A 15,583-nucleotide genomic window follows, 5' to 3' on the forward strand; every position below is an offset into this window, starting at 1 on the left:
TTAACTCAAGCCACACTAAGAGCTCCAAGTATCATAAAACACATTGTGTCACCGTCCACGTCTCCCTTTGGGGACATTTGTGCTTTCATTTAGTCATCTTCCAAAACATACTGATTAGGTTACATCAACCAAAAATCTCTCAAATGTTTTGTCTTTCACATTCACTTTTGATAAGCGACAACTCCTTACCCTGAAAGTACCCCGACTAAATGACCCTCCTTTCATGTCCATAATGTAGCTGTGCTATTCGGGAACGTCACATAAACAGAACCAGACACAAGAAAACAACACAGCCAGTGTGTGTGGGTGGAACATTCTTGTGATGGGAAAACCCTTGTTTTTCCTGGAAGGCGAGTCACTGCAGAGATCTCACAAACCAGTGAGATCACTGGTGCACAGCCACGGCTCCACTAAACAACTATCCAGCGAGCCCGGGCCTGCTGCAGAGCAGACAGGAAGGCAGCATTTATTTGATGGCAGTTGAGATAACCATACACTCCATAAAATATGCATTTCAATGATATTGCTCTGTCACTGCAATAAATTAAAGTACATCTCAGCTTAGGATAATGCACCATCCCTTCCCTGATGCACAATGAATCTCTTCCACATTTAGATTATAGTAGTTTGCACCCACTAACAAACAGGGACATTCTTTCGAGAGACTTGCAACGTTCAACCCCCACTATCGCAAATCCCTTTAGCTTCCACTGACTCTGCCTACATCCTCTTATCCTAACACATCGCCCAAGTTGCAAGCTAGGCCAAGCCCCGGAGAAAAGAGGAAAAAGAGGAGGCGTGCAAAAACTTTGGTCTGCCATAGTGTGCACTGACCCCAATGGTTGCACTACTTGTACTGTGCTTGAGATAGCAAGACAAAGTGAGTGTAAAGAGGGCCTGAAGAAAGGTTTAAAAACAACAACAATATGGGTAATGAAGTCATAGCCAAGACTACAGCACCTTGGGCTAATCATAGACACTCATAAGACACTGGCTGAGTCGCGAGGTTCGTCACTTCAAAGGAGTGAGACGCCTCGTGCTGTAGCAAAACATGGTGTGACTGGGTGATGAGGTAAGGACGGGAAGGAGCAGGAGTTATAAATACAGTATGCTGTGTGGTATGGAACAAGACCCCCTGCAGAAAGATAAGAAGAAAAGGGGGAGAGGGGGGGTGGCAGCAACTCTCCGCCCCAGCCAGATCACCCTGTGGCCCCTGGATGGCACCTCACGCCAGCAGGCAGCTGCCGAGCTGTTTACTGACGACAGTCAGTTGGTTATTTATTTTAGGCGCTAAAAATGTACAAGCTTCTATTTTGAATATCGGTAATATATTTATATCGGAATGAAAGCACATGGAGTGCCAGTTTAGGAATATTCCTGTCCTCAACCTTTTGAAGTCATGACAACTCTGGCTTTACTTGTGGGAGTCAACTAATGATTGCAGAAGAAGCACCAAACATTCTGCTTTGGATCCTAGAAAATCAAAGATGTCCTTACATCAAGTAAAATTGGAGCATCTATTTTTTGTTTGTTAAGCGTGAACACGACAGAAAAAAAGGTTTGAACAGAAAGGGGATGTGGTTTGCTTCTGCGTAATCATTGCACCTTTGAGAGTAATCCTACGTCATCAAGTGTTGCCACCGATAGAGCTGTGATTTAATGTGAGGATTGGTGGAAGTATGAGTTTTTCTTCTTCACGCTATACCATTTCTATAAAAGGCTTTAAAAACAACAACTAGTAGTGATCTTACTTCATCTATATGTGCATGTGCTTTGCTTTAGTATGGCATCCAGAAAACATCAAGATAAGAACTTCATGTTTCGTATTAGACCTATGCTCCTGAACAGACTGCTTTTTTACAAATGTCCATGATCAACCTGAGAACCCTGTGTGGGCCAATGGGCCGCAGGGCAAAGAGACACATTTGTTTTCTGTTCTATTTCTTAGAGGCACAGGGGCAAAAACAAGGCCTCTCCAGGATGTGCTCGTGACTTTACTACACTACCATTCTGCTAAAATGGGCAAGGGTTTTAAGTTCAGTCATCCCAGAGAACATCCAGAGCCTAAGACCCACTGCAGGTATTTTAATCAGCAGGCAACAATAGACAGTAACATGAGCGGTGCACGATGCAGCGAGCTGAAACGTAATGCCACAAACTACTTTTCCCTTTAGATTACTAATGCCCTGCACCACAATCCACCACTTGTGTTTTACAGTGTATTTTAATTCAAATTCAGTTCCCCATTTAAAGTACAGCAGGATGATATCCTTATCTGATCAGTCTAACAACCATCTGCTCAAAGCAGTCCCTTACAAAATAGAGGAGGAAGAAGAAAATATGAAACTTTGCGACATGCAAAGTCTGTTTTGGCTGCTGCAAAAACAGATTCATCATATTCAGAGTGGAGGTGCAGCGCTCAAGTCAAATCTTTTTCGGTAGTGTTGAGTTATCTCTCCTGTCTCAGTCCTGGGAAGAGTGAAAAATGATGCCTGGCCATAAAAATACTTTGGTGTGACTGCAGTGTGCAGCGGGGCAGATTGCTGTAATCTAGAGTGCTGCATGGGACACAGCAGGATCTGACCCAGGCGGTGCTGGAAGGCTTTGAGTAGATCGGGCTCCGGCAGGGGAGAGCAGCTCAACATAAGCCCAGATCAGTCTAGTCCTGGGAAGACACTGTCAGGTCTCTGCTTGGGCAGACGGCAGCTCCTAATAGACATACCATCAATCACAATGATGTGCCTTTCTGCTCACCGTCACAGATGCCAGCAGATGCAATCCTCGGGGTATGTACGTCACAAGGGAAGCCGTAAATACTGCAATAATTTGCTACTGTAAGTCACATGTCTCTTTCTTCATTCAAACAGTCCATCACTGTCCTTCTTCCTGTGGGGTAGTTAGGCTAAAAAGTGTTTCTTTCCCTAAACCTCAAGTGCACTCTTCTTCCTGTCCCTTTCTTGCTCATACAGAAAATCTCTTCAGCGCCCTTAAAAATTGTATTAGACGTAGATCTCACACAGATTAAAATAACAGATTTTTCCAGCTGTACACCCTATGACAATGTTGCATTCTTGTCTTAGCTTCGAGCCATCGGTCATAAACTTAGCTGCTGAATCCCACTCTCTGCCTTTTTAAGGCAGTGTTAGCTTCTCTTCTAAACTAAATCTTTCAAGGCAGGTCTTTTGGGGGATTTAGACTAAAGTGGTCATCCTGCAAACTCCCACGTTGGGAGCCATGTCTGAATGAGTACCCTGAAGGCAAGTCTGCAATAACAAGCTGGATTGCATGCAAACACAGAAACAAACACACTGAAGCCATTCCTGTGTGAGTGTCTTGATTGGGAAAAGTAGGGTTTAATGAAAAGAAGGAGGCAAAAGAAAAAAGAAAAGAAAGTCAGAGAAGAGACCAGGAAAATATGTGGTTGCGTGGAAACAGAGGGTGTAACGATACTTGGGCAGTGTAAGGATAGGGGGCTGACCTATTGGAGAAAAGGCTTAAGAAAGTATAAAACCTATAAATGGAGGCAAGGCCTGCTGTGCCAGAGGAAACCAGTTTCCATGTGCAAATGGTACAGAGGAAAGACTGACTCATAGACACTGGATCTATAAGGAGGAGGTGCTGGGATAAATTGAAAACAGAACAGAAAATGGAGGATAGCAGGCAGCATTCTAGGGGATTAATAACTCTCCAAAAAGTGATCAAATAAGAGCCAACGGCAGGTAAAATGTAAGAGATGGTGAGATGGTAGTTTACCTGGTCGTACTCCAGGGCCCCGGGGTAAAGGGGCCAGCCCAGAAAAAGTTCAGCTACCACACAGCCGAGGGACCACATGTCTATGGCTTCACTAAACGGCAATCCCAAAATAATCTCTGGAGCCCTGTGGAACAGACAAAACACACAACTGTTAGTCTGATGTGACACAATTATATACAGGTTATTTGAAAATAAATAAAAAGCCAATATTAGTACACAGGGCAAGACATTAGCCACATTTCAAATATGCAAATGGGTAGGTGATTTGCATCACTCAAAAGTGGAGAGAATGGTTTATTTTGTACTCTGCCTGTACAGACATTTCAGGATGGCTCAAATCATGTTTTTGAGCATTATATACAAACATCAAAACAAATCTCTAAAACAAACAAAACAAATTCAAGAACCAACCGCTCACTAAAAACAACATTTTCTCTGAAAAATAAATTAAATGAATTACTTCGGTTTGGGCTATTCTTTATATTTTGTTTTGCTGTTGTTATATTTTCACATGTAATGCATTTTGGTGTTGACAAACTATACAATCAATATATGCATTAATGAAATTGTATTATCAGTTTCACTACTGATGTATGTATTGCTTGTTTTCTTTATCGGCTGAAGTCTTTTAAGGCAGTGTTGTTGGTGAGTGTTGGCTTGCAGGCGTCAGCAGGCTGAGGCAGTGGGTCAGCAGGTCAGCAGGTCAGCTGGACAGGATCACAGCTTAGATGGTCTGCTGGATCTGCTCTAGGTTGATGCGAAATAAGTAACAGTCACTGCGTCTTTGCCTACGTGCTGGCTTGTGTTACTGTTAAGCTCCATAATAGCACTTTAATACTCTCTCACAGGGATGCTAGTGGTGACGCAGGCCTGTCAGCACTAATACAGATAATGCGTGCTGACTACTGTCAGCACTAATACAGGTAATGCGTGCTGACTACTGTCAATAACTTGTTGTTTAGGACACAGCACAAAGCCTGTAAACAGTGACAGTGGAGACGCCATGATGTAGCGTGAACCGTTTTCTCTGACACGTGTATGTTCAGGGGTGGCTTCTAAGCTCATTCAAATCAATAAGACACATTAAGTTATTAGACCTCAGACCAGTACGAGCATATCAGATAATGCGGGGAAAATAACACTGCCAGGACTAGGCTAAAATGATGAGCGACATACAGTAGGTTCAGGTTGAGACCTAGTACATTTTCCCTATCCCAGGGCTTATGGATATTACAACATCAAGATAATTGTATCAAAACATATACGTTGAGATCATGTTTAAATTATTATTTCAGTAATAATTATGCCTCAGCTCTATTGCCCATAGATGTTCCCATTGCTCAGAATAACTAAAATATAATTAGAAAGAAACTTGAGTGACTGACAGATATCATTTCACTTCCGTTCTGCATATATTTGTCACAAGGTTTACCCTCCTCCAGCTATTTAACAACATGTAAAGAATCCAGAGGATTAAAAAAATCGAAAGTACGTTCGAGGATAAGATTTCAATACAATTAGCTCAAGGTTCAAAGATTGCTATTTCTTCCCTAACATACCAACTAAGGCAGTCCCAAGCGGTCATATGGCACATATGTTAAATCCATATCCAACAACTACTCTATGATGTCGTTGGAGCCATATGGGACTGAATGGTTCAGGACATATGGATAGCAACAGCAAATGTAAGACCTGCTAAAATAAGTTTTGGACTTATTTATCACACGGTTCAAACAAATGAACGCAACAGCTGGTGCAGTAGACAACATAGCAGCAGAAAACCAACCGGGCAGTTATGCCAACCATTTCAGCCTCACAGGCATGTCCTATTTATAAGGAACAGGTTTTCCCTGGAGGAGTGAGGAGAGCGAGGCTACATATAATCACGCCATTATAATCATCACGACACAAGGCTGATACAGGGATATACAGTGTGGCTGATCAGCACAACAAGCCTTCACTGGGTTGTTCTAGTTGCTGGTGTCTAATCTGTAACCAAAACCTGAGAGTAGTGCAACAGCTAGTGCATGGACAGCAACAGCCAGTGCAGCAACAGAGTGCATGGATCCATCAACCACTCTTTTTCAACTTTTCAAATCAAGTCGTGCTGAATCAGAGCTTTTATACAAGGCTCAATAATCTGCTTTAATTTACAACCCTTCTCTACATCTAGAATTCCAAATAAGCCTGTAATTGGGTCCTGTGAAAACAATAGTTACTATGAAAATTCAGTATTAATGTCTTGACAGGGATACATCATTCTTATCGATGTGAAGACATTTTTAAGATTGCCCTGGGCTGTTTTCAAAAACTACCAGAAAGAAATATATCAACCAAAATAATAAAGCCAGTACACACTTTGGAAATCAAACAAATCTAAATCTATAACAGTCCCATTGCAAGGAAAACACAAAAGGAAGACAAGGAAATAATAGATCATTCAGGAGTCACCTATGTTAAGCTCTTTGTTTATTTCTTGGTCCAATTCCACCGGAGATTATGCAAAGTGCTTTTGGGCTCACAGAGTATATTCACACAGCGTTAGTTTTTGAATATGCTACCGTTCTTTCCCACCTGAATGCACAAAAGCACTAAACCACATAAAATCACAGAGGGAATTAATTAAAACCAAATAGAAAACAGCAGTTCTCCTTTTCTTTGGTTTGGGGAGGTGAGTCAATGAAGCCATGGTTTCACGTCCTAATCAAGAACTCAAGCCTCACGGCCCTCCAGTGAAACCAAATCTATTTTCCATTGCGAGCATATGGAGTACAAGCTGAGGGGCCACCGAATGCTACAGGAGCAAAGGCCTTATGACTTGCATGAGGAAACGAACACTTATTAATATTGCTAATATGCTGTCCCCCCCTCCATGTGACACTTAACAGTATAAAGTGGGTACAAATAATCAATGAATAGGTGTTCCTGAACAAGCACATATTCAGACAAATGAGAGCAAAAAGGATCCGTACATAAGTATCTTTAAGGCTTCTTATATAACATAATGGAGGTCAAGTTTAACACAGACACAAAACTCCAGGCATTGATTCATCCAAATCCAACTTCATTTGTAACACAGTACACTTCCACAAGATGTAGAGAAAGTAATAGCAAGTGATACATCCAGATCGAAAATTATTTAGAAACACCTGTTAAATATCATGTTTATTCTGGACGTTTCTGTCAATTTGGTTATTTCCCACACAATTTGAATACAACTACCATCGGTTTAATGTGTATTGGTTTCTAATGCTATATTGTGCTGCAACTCTATCGGTCTATAAAAGCGGCACATTTTTCTCAGCCACAAGACAAAAAGGTCTATTGACTGATAATGCTTCACTGTTCAAAGGTTTGAAATTAATGACTGAGTGAAACAAGAGTTGTCTACAATATCAGGGTGTTCAAAGGCTTCCATAGAGCCTTGTGTGTTATCTGTGCAAAACACGTCCAGAGGCAGCAGAGAGGAAAAAGACACATCTTCAAAGAGCTTTCTAGGACTCACAAAACATTCCATGCTTCACGGCTCACTTTCAAAGTTTCAGCCTTTCTACCACCGTAGGCCTATTGCACACAGTTTTAAAATATGCTCATTAAATTGAACATAGTTAATATAATCTGATAAATAGATTTGATTGAACAGATTAAGAGAGACGTGGTGCGATATTTAGGCCTGTCACGATAATACATTTTGTTGGACGATACATTTTCCCGGAAATTATTGCGATAAACGATAATATTGTCGGCACCGTTTTAAGACCATTTTAGACCACTGACATAATGATAATATATAATAAATAATTGAAGTACATCCTATCAAACAGAACTTTGTATTGAACATTCAACATTGCAAATGAAACTATGAAATAATATTCAAATATATAAATTATATATAATAAATTAAATAAATACATTTAATAACAAATTAATTAAAATCACACACATCCAAAACAATCAATTAAATAGACTAAGGCTGGAAAACGGAGCTCTCTCTCTCATATATATAAATAAATAAATAAATATGAGCACACATTGTCTCACAAAAGAACTCCTTAAAACAACAGTCAAGTGTACTGTCCACTGCCATATCCAAATCTGTACAGTATTTCAAAGATTTCGAGCAAGGAACACCAACATGTTTACATTGTCGGGCAAATGCATCTTTGATTGCAAACTGTAGGGAAGGTGGGGGCTCTCGAGCTGCTGTGTTTGCTCCCAGCTAGGAACACGGAATGGGTAGGTTGTGTTTCAGGTGCAGTTTAAAGTAGGTCGTATTGCTAGCTTTTGTTGCTACCTTTTTTAAACTAATGCGACACACCGCCCGGCTCATTCAAGTCCGTATGTTCGCTTCGATTTGGCTTAAATCCAAAATGTTCAACCACTTCCATTTAACTTCAAATTCCCCTCGAGTAAGTCACACATTGTCTCCTGCTTGTCTCTATATTATTCATTTGGCTGCTGCACGCGGAGTGTCCTGACCTGGCTGTGTGTGAGCCCCGCCCCTCACAGTGCGCTGGGCTGGCAGCCACAACGCTCCTGACTAAAATGCTCGTCACATCCTTATGTAAACAAACACACATGTAAACGGAAATTTATCGAGCTCAGAAAAGTTATCAAGTACATTTTTATTTAGCGTACGATAAGTCAATTTATTGATTATTGCGACAGGCCTAGCGATATGTAATATTTGGTTTTGGTGAGGTCATTACAGAACAAGGCCTTAGTGAGAATAACAAACTTTGCATTGGCTTGTATGGAAACCATCACAAACAAACCCTAAGGCACAATGCTGAGTGCAGCAGTAAGAGCAGGCCCCGCATGGGCACACCACTGCGCCAACTGTAACCCGCCCACACTGCAGGTGTGAGTTCGAGCAACAATCGCAAAATAAAACCCAACCAGTCCAAAGCAATGGTACATTCTGATGCTATTTTTTTCCCTCCCAGCCTGAAATTTCCCCCTTGTTTGACTGCTCCTTTGTGGATAGGCTCTGGCCAATGGAATAAATTGTTTCCCCCGGTCAACAAGTTCAACTGTTTGCTCCTTCCCCTCAAACAGCTGCTTCCCCTTCATCCATCCATCTCTTCTTTTCCTCCCATTTAGTTTCTCTGTCGCTCATATACAAAGAGGCTGAGGCACAAGGTAATGTTTTGTTACACAAACATGATGCATGGCGAGATTCCAAAACACAGTGTACAGGTGTACTAAATATTTCACCAAGAGGTCCAGAAAAGTTCATTAAACATTGGAAATGAGCAGAATTCTCGGTCCTCCTTAATATTTTAAATCTTGGCACTAGAGATGTCCCGATCCGATTTTTTTTTTTTTTTTTTTTTTATAATTTTTTTTTTTTATTTAATGTTACAAAACAAAAATTACCATGTTCACGTCTTAAAGTCATCCTGATGACTTAGTTTTGGTTTAAAATTACACAACATCATGTATGTGTTGCTTTCTTTGGGCTTGTTTTCATAGACCTGGTTGCTTATTTCTCTGAAATCTGGCAACAGAGTGGGCGCAGTGTCTAATAGTAGCAGTAAGCTAACGAGAGGCTACGTTCAGCTGGTGACTCGGGAGTCGGGACAGAGAAAATGTCAGGAGTTTGGAAGTATTATAAAATTGAAAGCGAAGGCAGTGTAACAGCCAGATGCAATGTTTGCAAGGCGGAGGTTCCGCATGGTGGAAAGAACAGAGCTACGTTCAACACGACCAATCTAATACGCTACGTGAGAAACAAACACCAACAACAACACGACGAGTACACAGCGGCCACTCAGGTAACGGCACTGAAACAACCGACACTTTCAGAGACTTTTAAAAGGAAAGAGAAACTGCCCCAGAACAGTGAAAAGGCCAAACAAATAACTAGATAGCTGAATTAATCGCATTGGATGACCAGCCGTTATCTGTTACCTTTTTTTTTTCTTAATGCATTGCATAAAGATCGGATCGGGAAAAATCGGTATCGGCAAATTGTCAAAATCAAATGATCGGAATCGGATCGGGAGCAAAAAAAGGTGATCGGGACATCCCTACTTGGCACATAAATGTTTAGCGTCTTTAATATTTATAAACCCCATTTCTATTTAGTTCTGCATAGTTATTATGTTTTTGCTCGCCATTGAACAACAGAAATAGGCTTACATAAGAATAAATTGTATTTCTCCATACTTCACAGATTTACTGAAACAAGCAGTCAGTCTGTTTTTTTCCATCAGTTCAATTATTATATTTCTTTATGCCTGAAAAATTGAAAACAAAGAAGCTGAGAAACATGTCTTATACTTGTTAGAAGGGCCATGGCAGAACAGAGAAATTACCCCATGTCTATTTCTTATTCATGCCCATTATCTTACACTCCAAAAATAGATCTCTGATCCGCATGCCCCGTCCTCACAGGGAGGATCCGAGTGTAAAGTGGCATCCTACCAGCTCACAAAAGCTTTTATTCATTTGACAGGGCAACAGTGTCAAAGACGGACAAAATCCTCTGGCTGGGAGCAGAGGTAATATTAAGTATGCTATTTTCATAACAAGAAAAAAAAGAACATTTCCACCATGCCTGTACTACTCTCACAACTCTGAACAAACTCATTCAGAACAGACAATGGCTAATTGAAAATAATCTCTTATACTACAACATTTTGTTTTCATTAGTTACCCGTTGGTTATTTATAAACATGTATGAACCAAATGCAGTGGCGGCTGGTGGAAAATATTTTTGGTGGGGCTGTTGATATAGTGAGTAAACTTTTTTTTTTTTTTTGGAGAAATTACCCCTTAAATGAGGACTTCTGGTGATGTAATGGCGCGTTTCCAGTGCAGCGCGGAGTTCGCTTTAATGCTGCGTTCAGACCGGACGCGATGCGAATATTCGCTTCGCTCTAAATGCTCCTATCGCATCGCTCTAGTCGCTCGAGTTTCACCGCGGCTGCCAGCTGTGTTTACTCGCATCATTCAAACAAGACGCGCTGGCTCGGGAGCTACAACTACAACAAAATGAACATATTTTACCGTGATTAAATTGTAATACACGTTTCTAAATGATGCCGACGTAACATACTGATACCGGTTGGTAAAAACCATGAATTAATGCTTTGACAAGTCTGCAGACAGACGGCAGGCGAAAAACCTTTTAGAATGCTTGTTTTCTGAATGGAGCTTGGCTAAGCTAACGTTATATATGCTCCGACCGTCCACACTCACAACAACGGCCTACAGACATAAATAAACCAGCGACTGTGTTCACCATGACACAGACAGTCTGTGGTTTGTACTTGTTTAACTTTTGTCTAGTTTCTGAACAGATCGTATCTGTCCCCGGCTGTTTGAAGAGCAAGCATGGGAAACAAAAGACAGCATTTACCTGTTTGCATCCAGCTAGCCATGCCTTTCTGGTGTACCAGCTACGTGAGAAGCCTCGTTGATACGATTTGTCTTTTTCACAAGCTTGATGCGATATATACAAATCGGGTTGGTCCGGTCCAAGGTCTTTAAGCATCAATTTATCTCCCAAACTTCTCCTTTCGAAAGGATTGGAGAGTAGCTCTTGCACGGAATTGGGTGCGGACCGAGGTCCGGCGACTCCACCTGCACACCATTCTCATCCAACTACTGCGTCACCTTGGTCACTCACGAGTCTAAAAAACAAATATATTTTTTTTAATGTAATCTTTTTTTTAATATTTTTTTTGTATGTGGGAAGAGGTGGGGCGGCGCCCCTAGCGCCCCTATGGGCCAGCCGCCACTGACCAAATGTATGCCAGTGATTGGCACATCTGGACGATGCGGTGTAATGTGCGTTAGCATATTGGATGCGTTTCATTCACATCCTCTACATCTGCCAAGCACCACTGACACTCTTTTCTTATAGAAACTCTCTTCGTTGCCTTTGTAAGTCACCGGTCTTCCAGCTGTGGTGTTTCATTTGTGCCTGCCATATTGTGATTGAGTCACATGACCATCTGCCTGTGCTAAACTGGGCATATGTTGTTAATAGTGTACAGTTAAAAGGTTTCCGGGAAGAACTAATGCTTGTGAACTTTGGCTCTGCATAACATGCATCGATTTAGATGACGTGTATTCTGTGTGCGGCTTTGTGCACTTCACTGTGACCCCTGTGCCGTTGCGAATGTTTGGAACGAATACACACACATATATACATATGTGAGAAACACTATACTTGTTGCATTCTCACTTAGGCCTTTAAGTAAGCTTGTTCAAATATATAAACTAATTCGGGCTCAGCCACAAAGACACATTTATGGTGACTCCATGATGGAAGAATGGAGCTTTACCGCACGTCTCTTCCAGCAACTGTAATTCCACACACTGCCAGGGCACTCTGCATTATTCAGTGGAACACAGATGCAGTGCAACAAAGACGTAGGTAGCACTTGCACTCTGATCTCACCGGACCTTAGATTAAGGATACAAGGCTTTAGACATGTTTTACAGATGTTAACCAGTCAATGTACTGTCGTAGAGCAAGTGTGAAAAAAATAAAAACATTTCCAGTTCAGATCGACTGAGCCTTTTCTTTAGGGTTTTGCTGTAGACGTTCTTTGAATGCAGCTGCCTCTGGAGAACAAGAAACTTTGCGCGAGTGCGATTAAATAATAAAACGGAGCCATTTTAAAAAAGCGATTAAAACATGTCTTCTTTCTAGCCTATACACCTATACTGAAATTCCTTGACCAATGTCTTTTAAATTATTAAAAAAGGTAGCAGTTCCAACTCCTGTTATTTTAGGAGAGGAAAAATGATTCCAAAGATAAGAAAACAAAGCAGGCCGACAACCTACTGTTTATTAATCTACTTCTAGAGGCCTATCATTTACCAGAATCCATGGCTAAAGGAGTATGGTATCAGCAGTCCACAGCTTTGACATCACATATCTATGCTTTATGTTGCCAACTGAATGGCCTTAGTCATGAAGGATGCTATTTTCAAGGTGAAGCCCAACAAGAACTCAATGGACATTACACCTCAACGCTATTAATTTGTGAAACGCCAACAAGGACAAGGCTTTCTGGTGCTTCCATTCCAGGAACACAAACTGGCGAAGAATAGCATCAAGTGCTCACTAAAATGATTTCTTAGAAGCGGTAACAGTTCATGTTGTTTATAGCAATTTATTAAACCAATGTGACCGTCGGCAAAAGTACAGCAACGTAATTTGAAGCCGTTTAGTTGGAATAAGCCTTTAGCCTGTGAGCACGAGTTTGAGTTATTCTTGTAAGCCTTTAGGGAGTTGGTTTCATCACAGATCTACCAATAGGGATACGGATCTGACACCGTATCAAAGTAAACTGAAAACTAAAGGATCACATCTTGTAAATAAAAGTTTTAATGAACGCTACTGCAAGTTCGGATCTAAATCTGCCAAGGTTTGTAATCGTTTGTAATTATTTTTGTTTAATATGTATCTCGAAACCATATTAAATATCCAATACAATAAAAACTAAGCTGACTGCAAATCAGGATTGCAAATTACGTGCTGCATCTGGCCAAATGCTTGTAAATTGTGGAAGCGGCAGATGTAGCTGTCAAACGTATTGCTTTGAGTGGGTGATAGATTTAAGGTATCCACCAGCCACTTTAGATTAATGGACAACAAATATTTATTGCTGGGCACATTTCAAAACACAACACAAATGGACATATGAAAATCAAAACAGCTGACGTTGGATATGGTTGACCTTGAGTGAGTAAGTGAGAGCTCTCTAGTATTTCAAGCTGTCCCTATTTCATTCTGGCTGCCTATGTGCTTCACCATCTATAGAAGTCAAAGCCCACTGGCCGGCATCCCAGGAGCTATTTCAGGCAACCCTTCACTCTTAGCCTCAGCAACGCTGTTCCCTCACAGTATGCTTAGCATACTCTACTCTTTCTGTGAGGGGGTACAAAATGCAAACACATTTTTACAAAGCAATTTCCAACTATGAGTGTTTTGTTTTGAACAACTGTCCTAAAAAGAGACTCAAATGAGAAATACATAGAAAATATTCAAATATATAAAAACATACTAAAGTGCATAAAGAATAGAATTAAATTACCCCTTTGTTCAAACCTATGACCAGTATTATAGTATAATAAGACTGGTGAAACCATATTTTCTATATTCATTGGCTTTGGTATAAACAAATTCTGAAGTAAACGCTGCATACCCCGACCACATGAAGATGAAGAGATGGGTATAATATGGAAGGCTTCTTGTTTTTTATTTTTGGCAAAAATATGTTGCCACATGAATCACTTGTTTATCAAACCATCTTCCCATCTGTGAATCAAAATACATCACTATGCAACATCTGTGAAAGAAGTGCTGGTCACCAAAGTAGACAGAACTGACTAACACAGTTGAAGCAGCTGCACTTTTCACTTCCTCCCCTGCAAATGTACAGCAAAGTGCAGTTCTATTTTGAGTATCTTCCTAAAATATTCACAAGAATGATGAAAAGAGAATGCAAAATTAAGGTTTCACTTACAATAATGTTTCAACTGACACCATAAAACTAAAGCAGAGAAATAGGTTTTCTTACTTTGGTCAGTGTGGAAAGCTATGGTAATGTGAATAGAGACAGACATCAAATCATCTATTTACATGAATTTTCACGGACAGTATTTTCATTCATTGCAGAACACACTTCGCTGGCTCAGTGTGCAGGCAGTGAGAATTATTCAAATGCATGTAAATGCCTTTCACTGAACACAGCTAAGACTAACCTGAACGTGGCTCATAAATCCTCACTTCTTCTGAGCCTCTGAAACCAAGACTTGACACAAAAACGCACAATCTGTACCACCAAATTGCCTTAATCTCGCCATCTGAGTATATCTCAGATATTCTTGCCATACCGTGTCAATCTGTAAGAAACTGTGACCAGGGGCCTCATTTATACAGCCTTGCGTAGGATTTACGTTGGAAGGTTGCTTACGTAGGACAAAGCAAATAAATACGCAGACATTTTCCGATTTATAAAACACTACGTACCGGCGTAGGACGTGCGTGCGGCACATCCTACGCCGGTTTCCCTTTATAAATCACAATCAACTCGAAATGCGGCGCAGCTTTTGCAGGCTTCACGTAACGCCCATATTTGCCTATAAATAGTCAAAGAAACGCCCCGTATTAATATTCATTTTGACTGACTGCATGAAGAAGATCGCAGGAAATGATGAAAGAACAGCGAAAAAAGTGCGTCAGTGTGTTTGGGCCGGGGACAGGGGACAGGGGACCCCCCCATCATGAGAAACTGTAAGAAAGGGGATTCCTGCGGAGTGGAGTCAATTAATGTTTTATTTTTTATTTGGTGGTTTGTGTTCCAGCTGTCGATCAGCGTCTCCACTGCAGCCTGTGCGTCTTTTTATAAATCGCAAACATTGCTTAGAAACTGGTGTACGCCATCTTTTGAGCATACGCACCGATTATAAATGAGGCCCCAGGAGACATTCCTGATTTATTTTGCTGAGAACAGAGACAGAATGTTTTAAGGTCAATATATGGTTAGCAAACTGCAGTTCAGTATTGACTACGTTTTGACTGTTTCCATATGGATTCCTTAAGGTTTTAGATCTGCAATGCATTGAGTCTTACATTGGCGAAGTTCATTAAATGTCTAAACCTAGAGGTAAGGTACGTTTTTTTTTATATAGCACATTTTCAGTCACAGAGCCAATTCAAAGTGCTTTACATCATCATTAACACTCAAATAATATATTTATCTTTACAAACATCCGTTGATTTAGTAAGATCTGAAGTTATGTAAAGTTGTCTTTCACTTGACTACGAGATCACAACTCATTGAAATTAGATACCGACTTGAGG

The 15,583-nt window shown here is 40.7% G+C and overlaps 1 protein-coding gene across 2 annotated transcripts in view; it reads right to left on the reverse strand.

The window, feature by feature from the left end:
• The window catches only part of hipk3b (homeodomain interacting protein kinase 3b), a 41,921-nt gene that overhangs the window by 13,068 nt on the left and 13,270 nt on the right, over nucleotides 1–15,583 (reverse strand). For both annotated transcript variants that reach the window (XM_034074952.2, XM_034074943.2), the window contains exon 3: nucleotides 3,754–3,877. In XM_034074952.2, coding sequence (XP_033930843.1) covers nucleotides 3,754–3,877 — 124 coding nt within the window. The remainder of the gene's footprint in view (nucleotides 1–3,753; nucleotides 3,878–15,583) is intronic.

The sequence above is a fragment of the Pseudochaenichthys georgianus genome, chromosome 3, assembly GCF_902827115.2.
Source record: "Pseudochaenichthys georgianus chromosome 3, fPseGeo1.2, whole genome shotgun sequence".
In the NCBI taxonomy this organism is placed as follows: Eukaryota; Metazoa; Chordata; class Actinopteri; order Perciformes; family Channichthyidae; genus Pseudochaenichthys; species Pseudochaenichthys georgianus.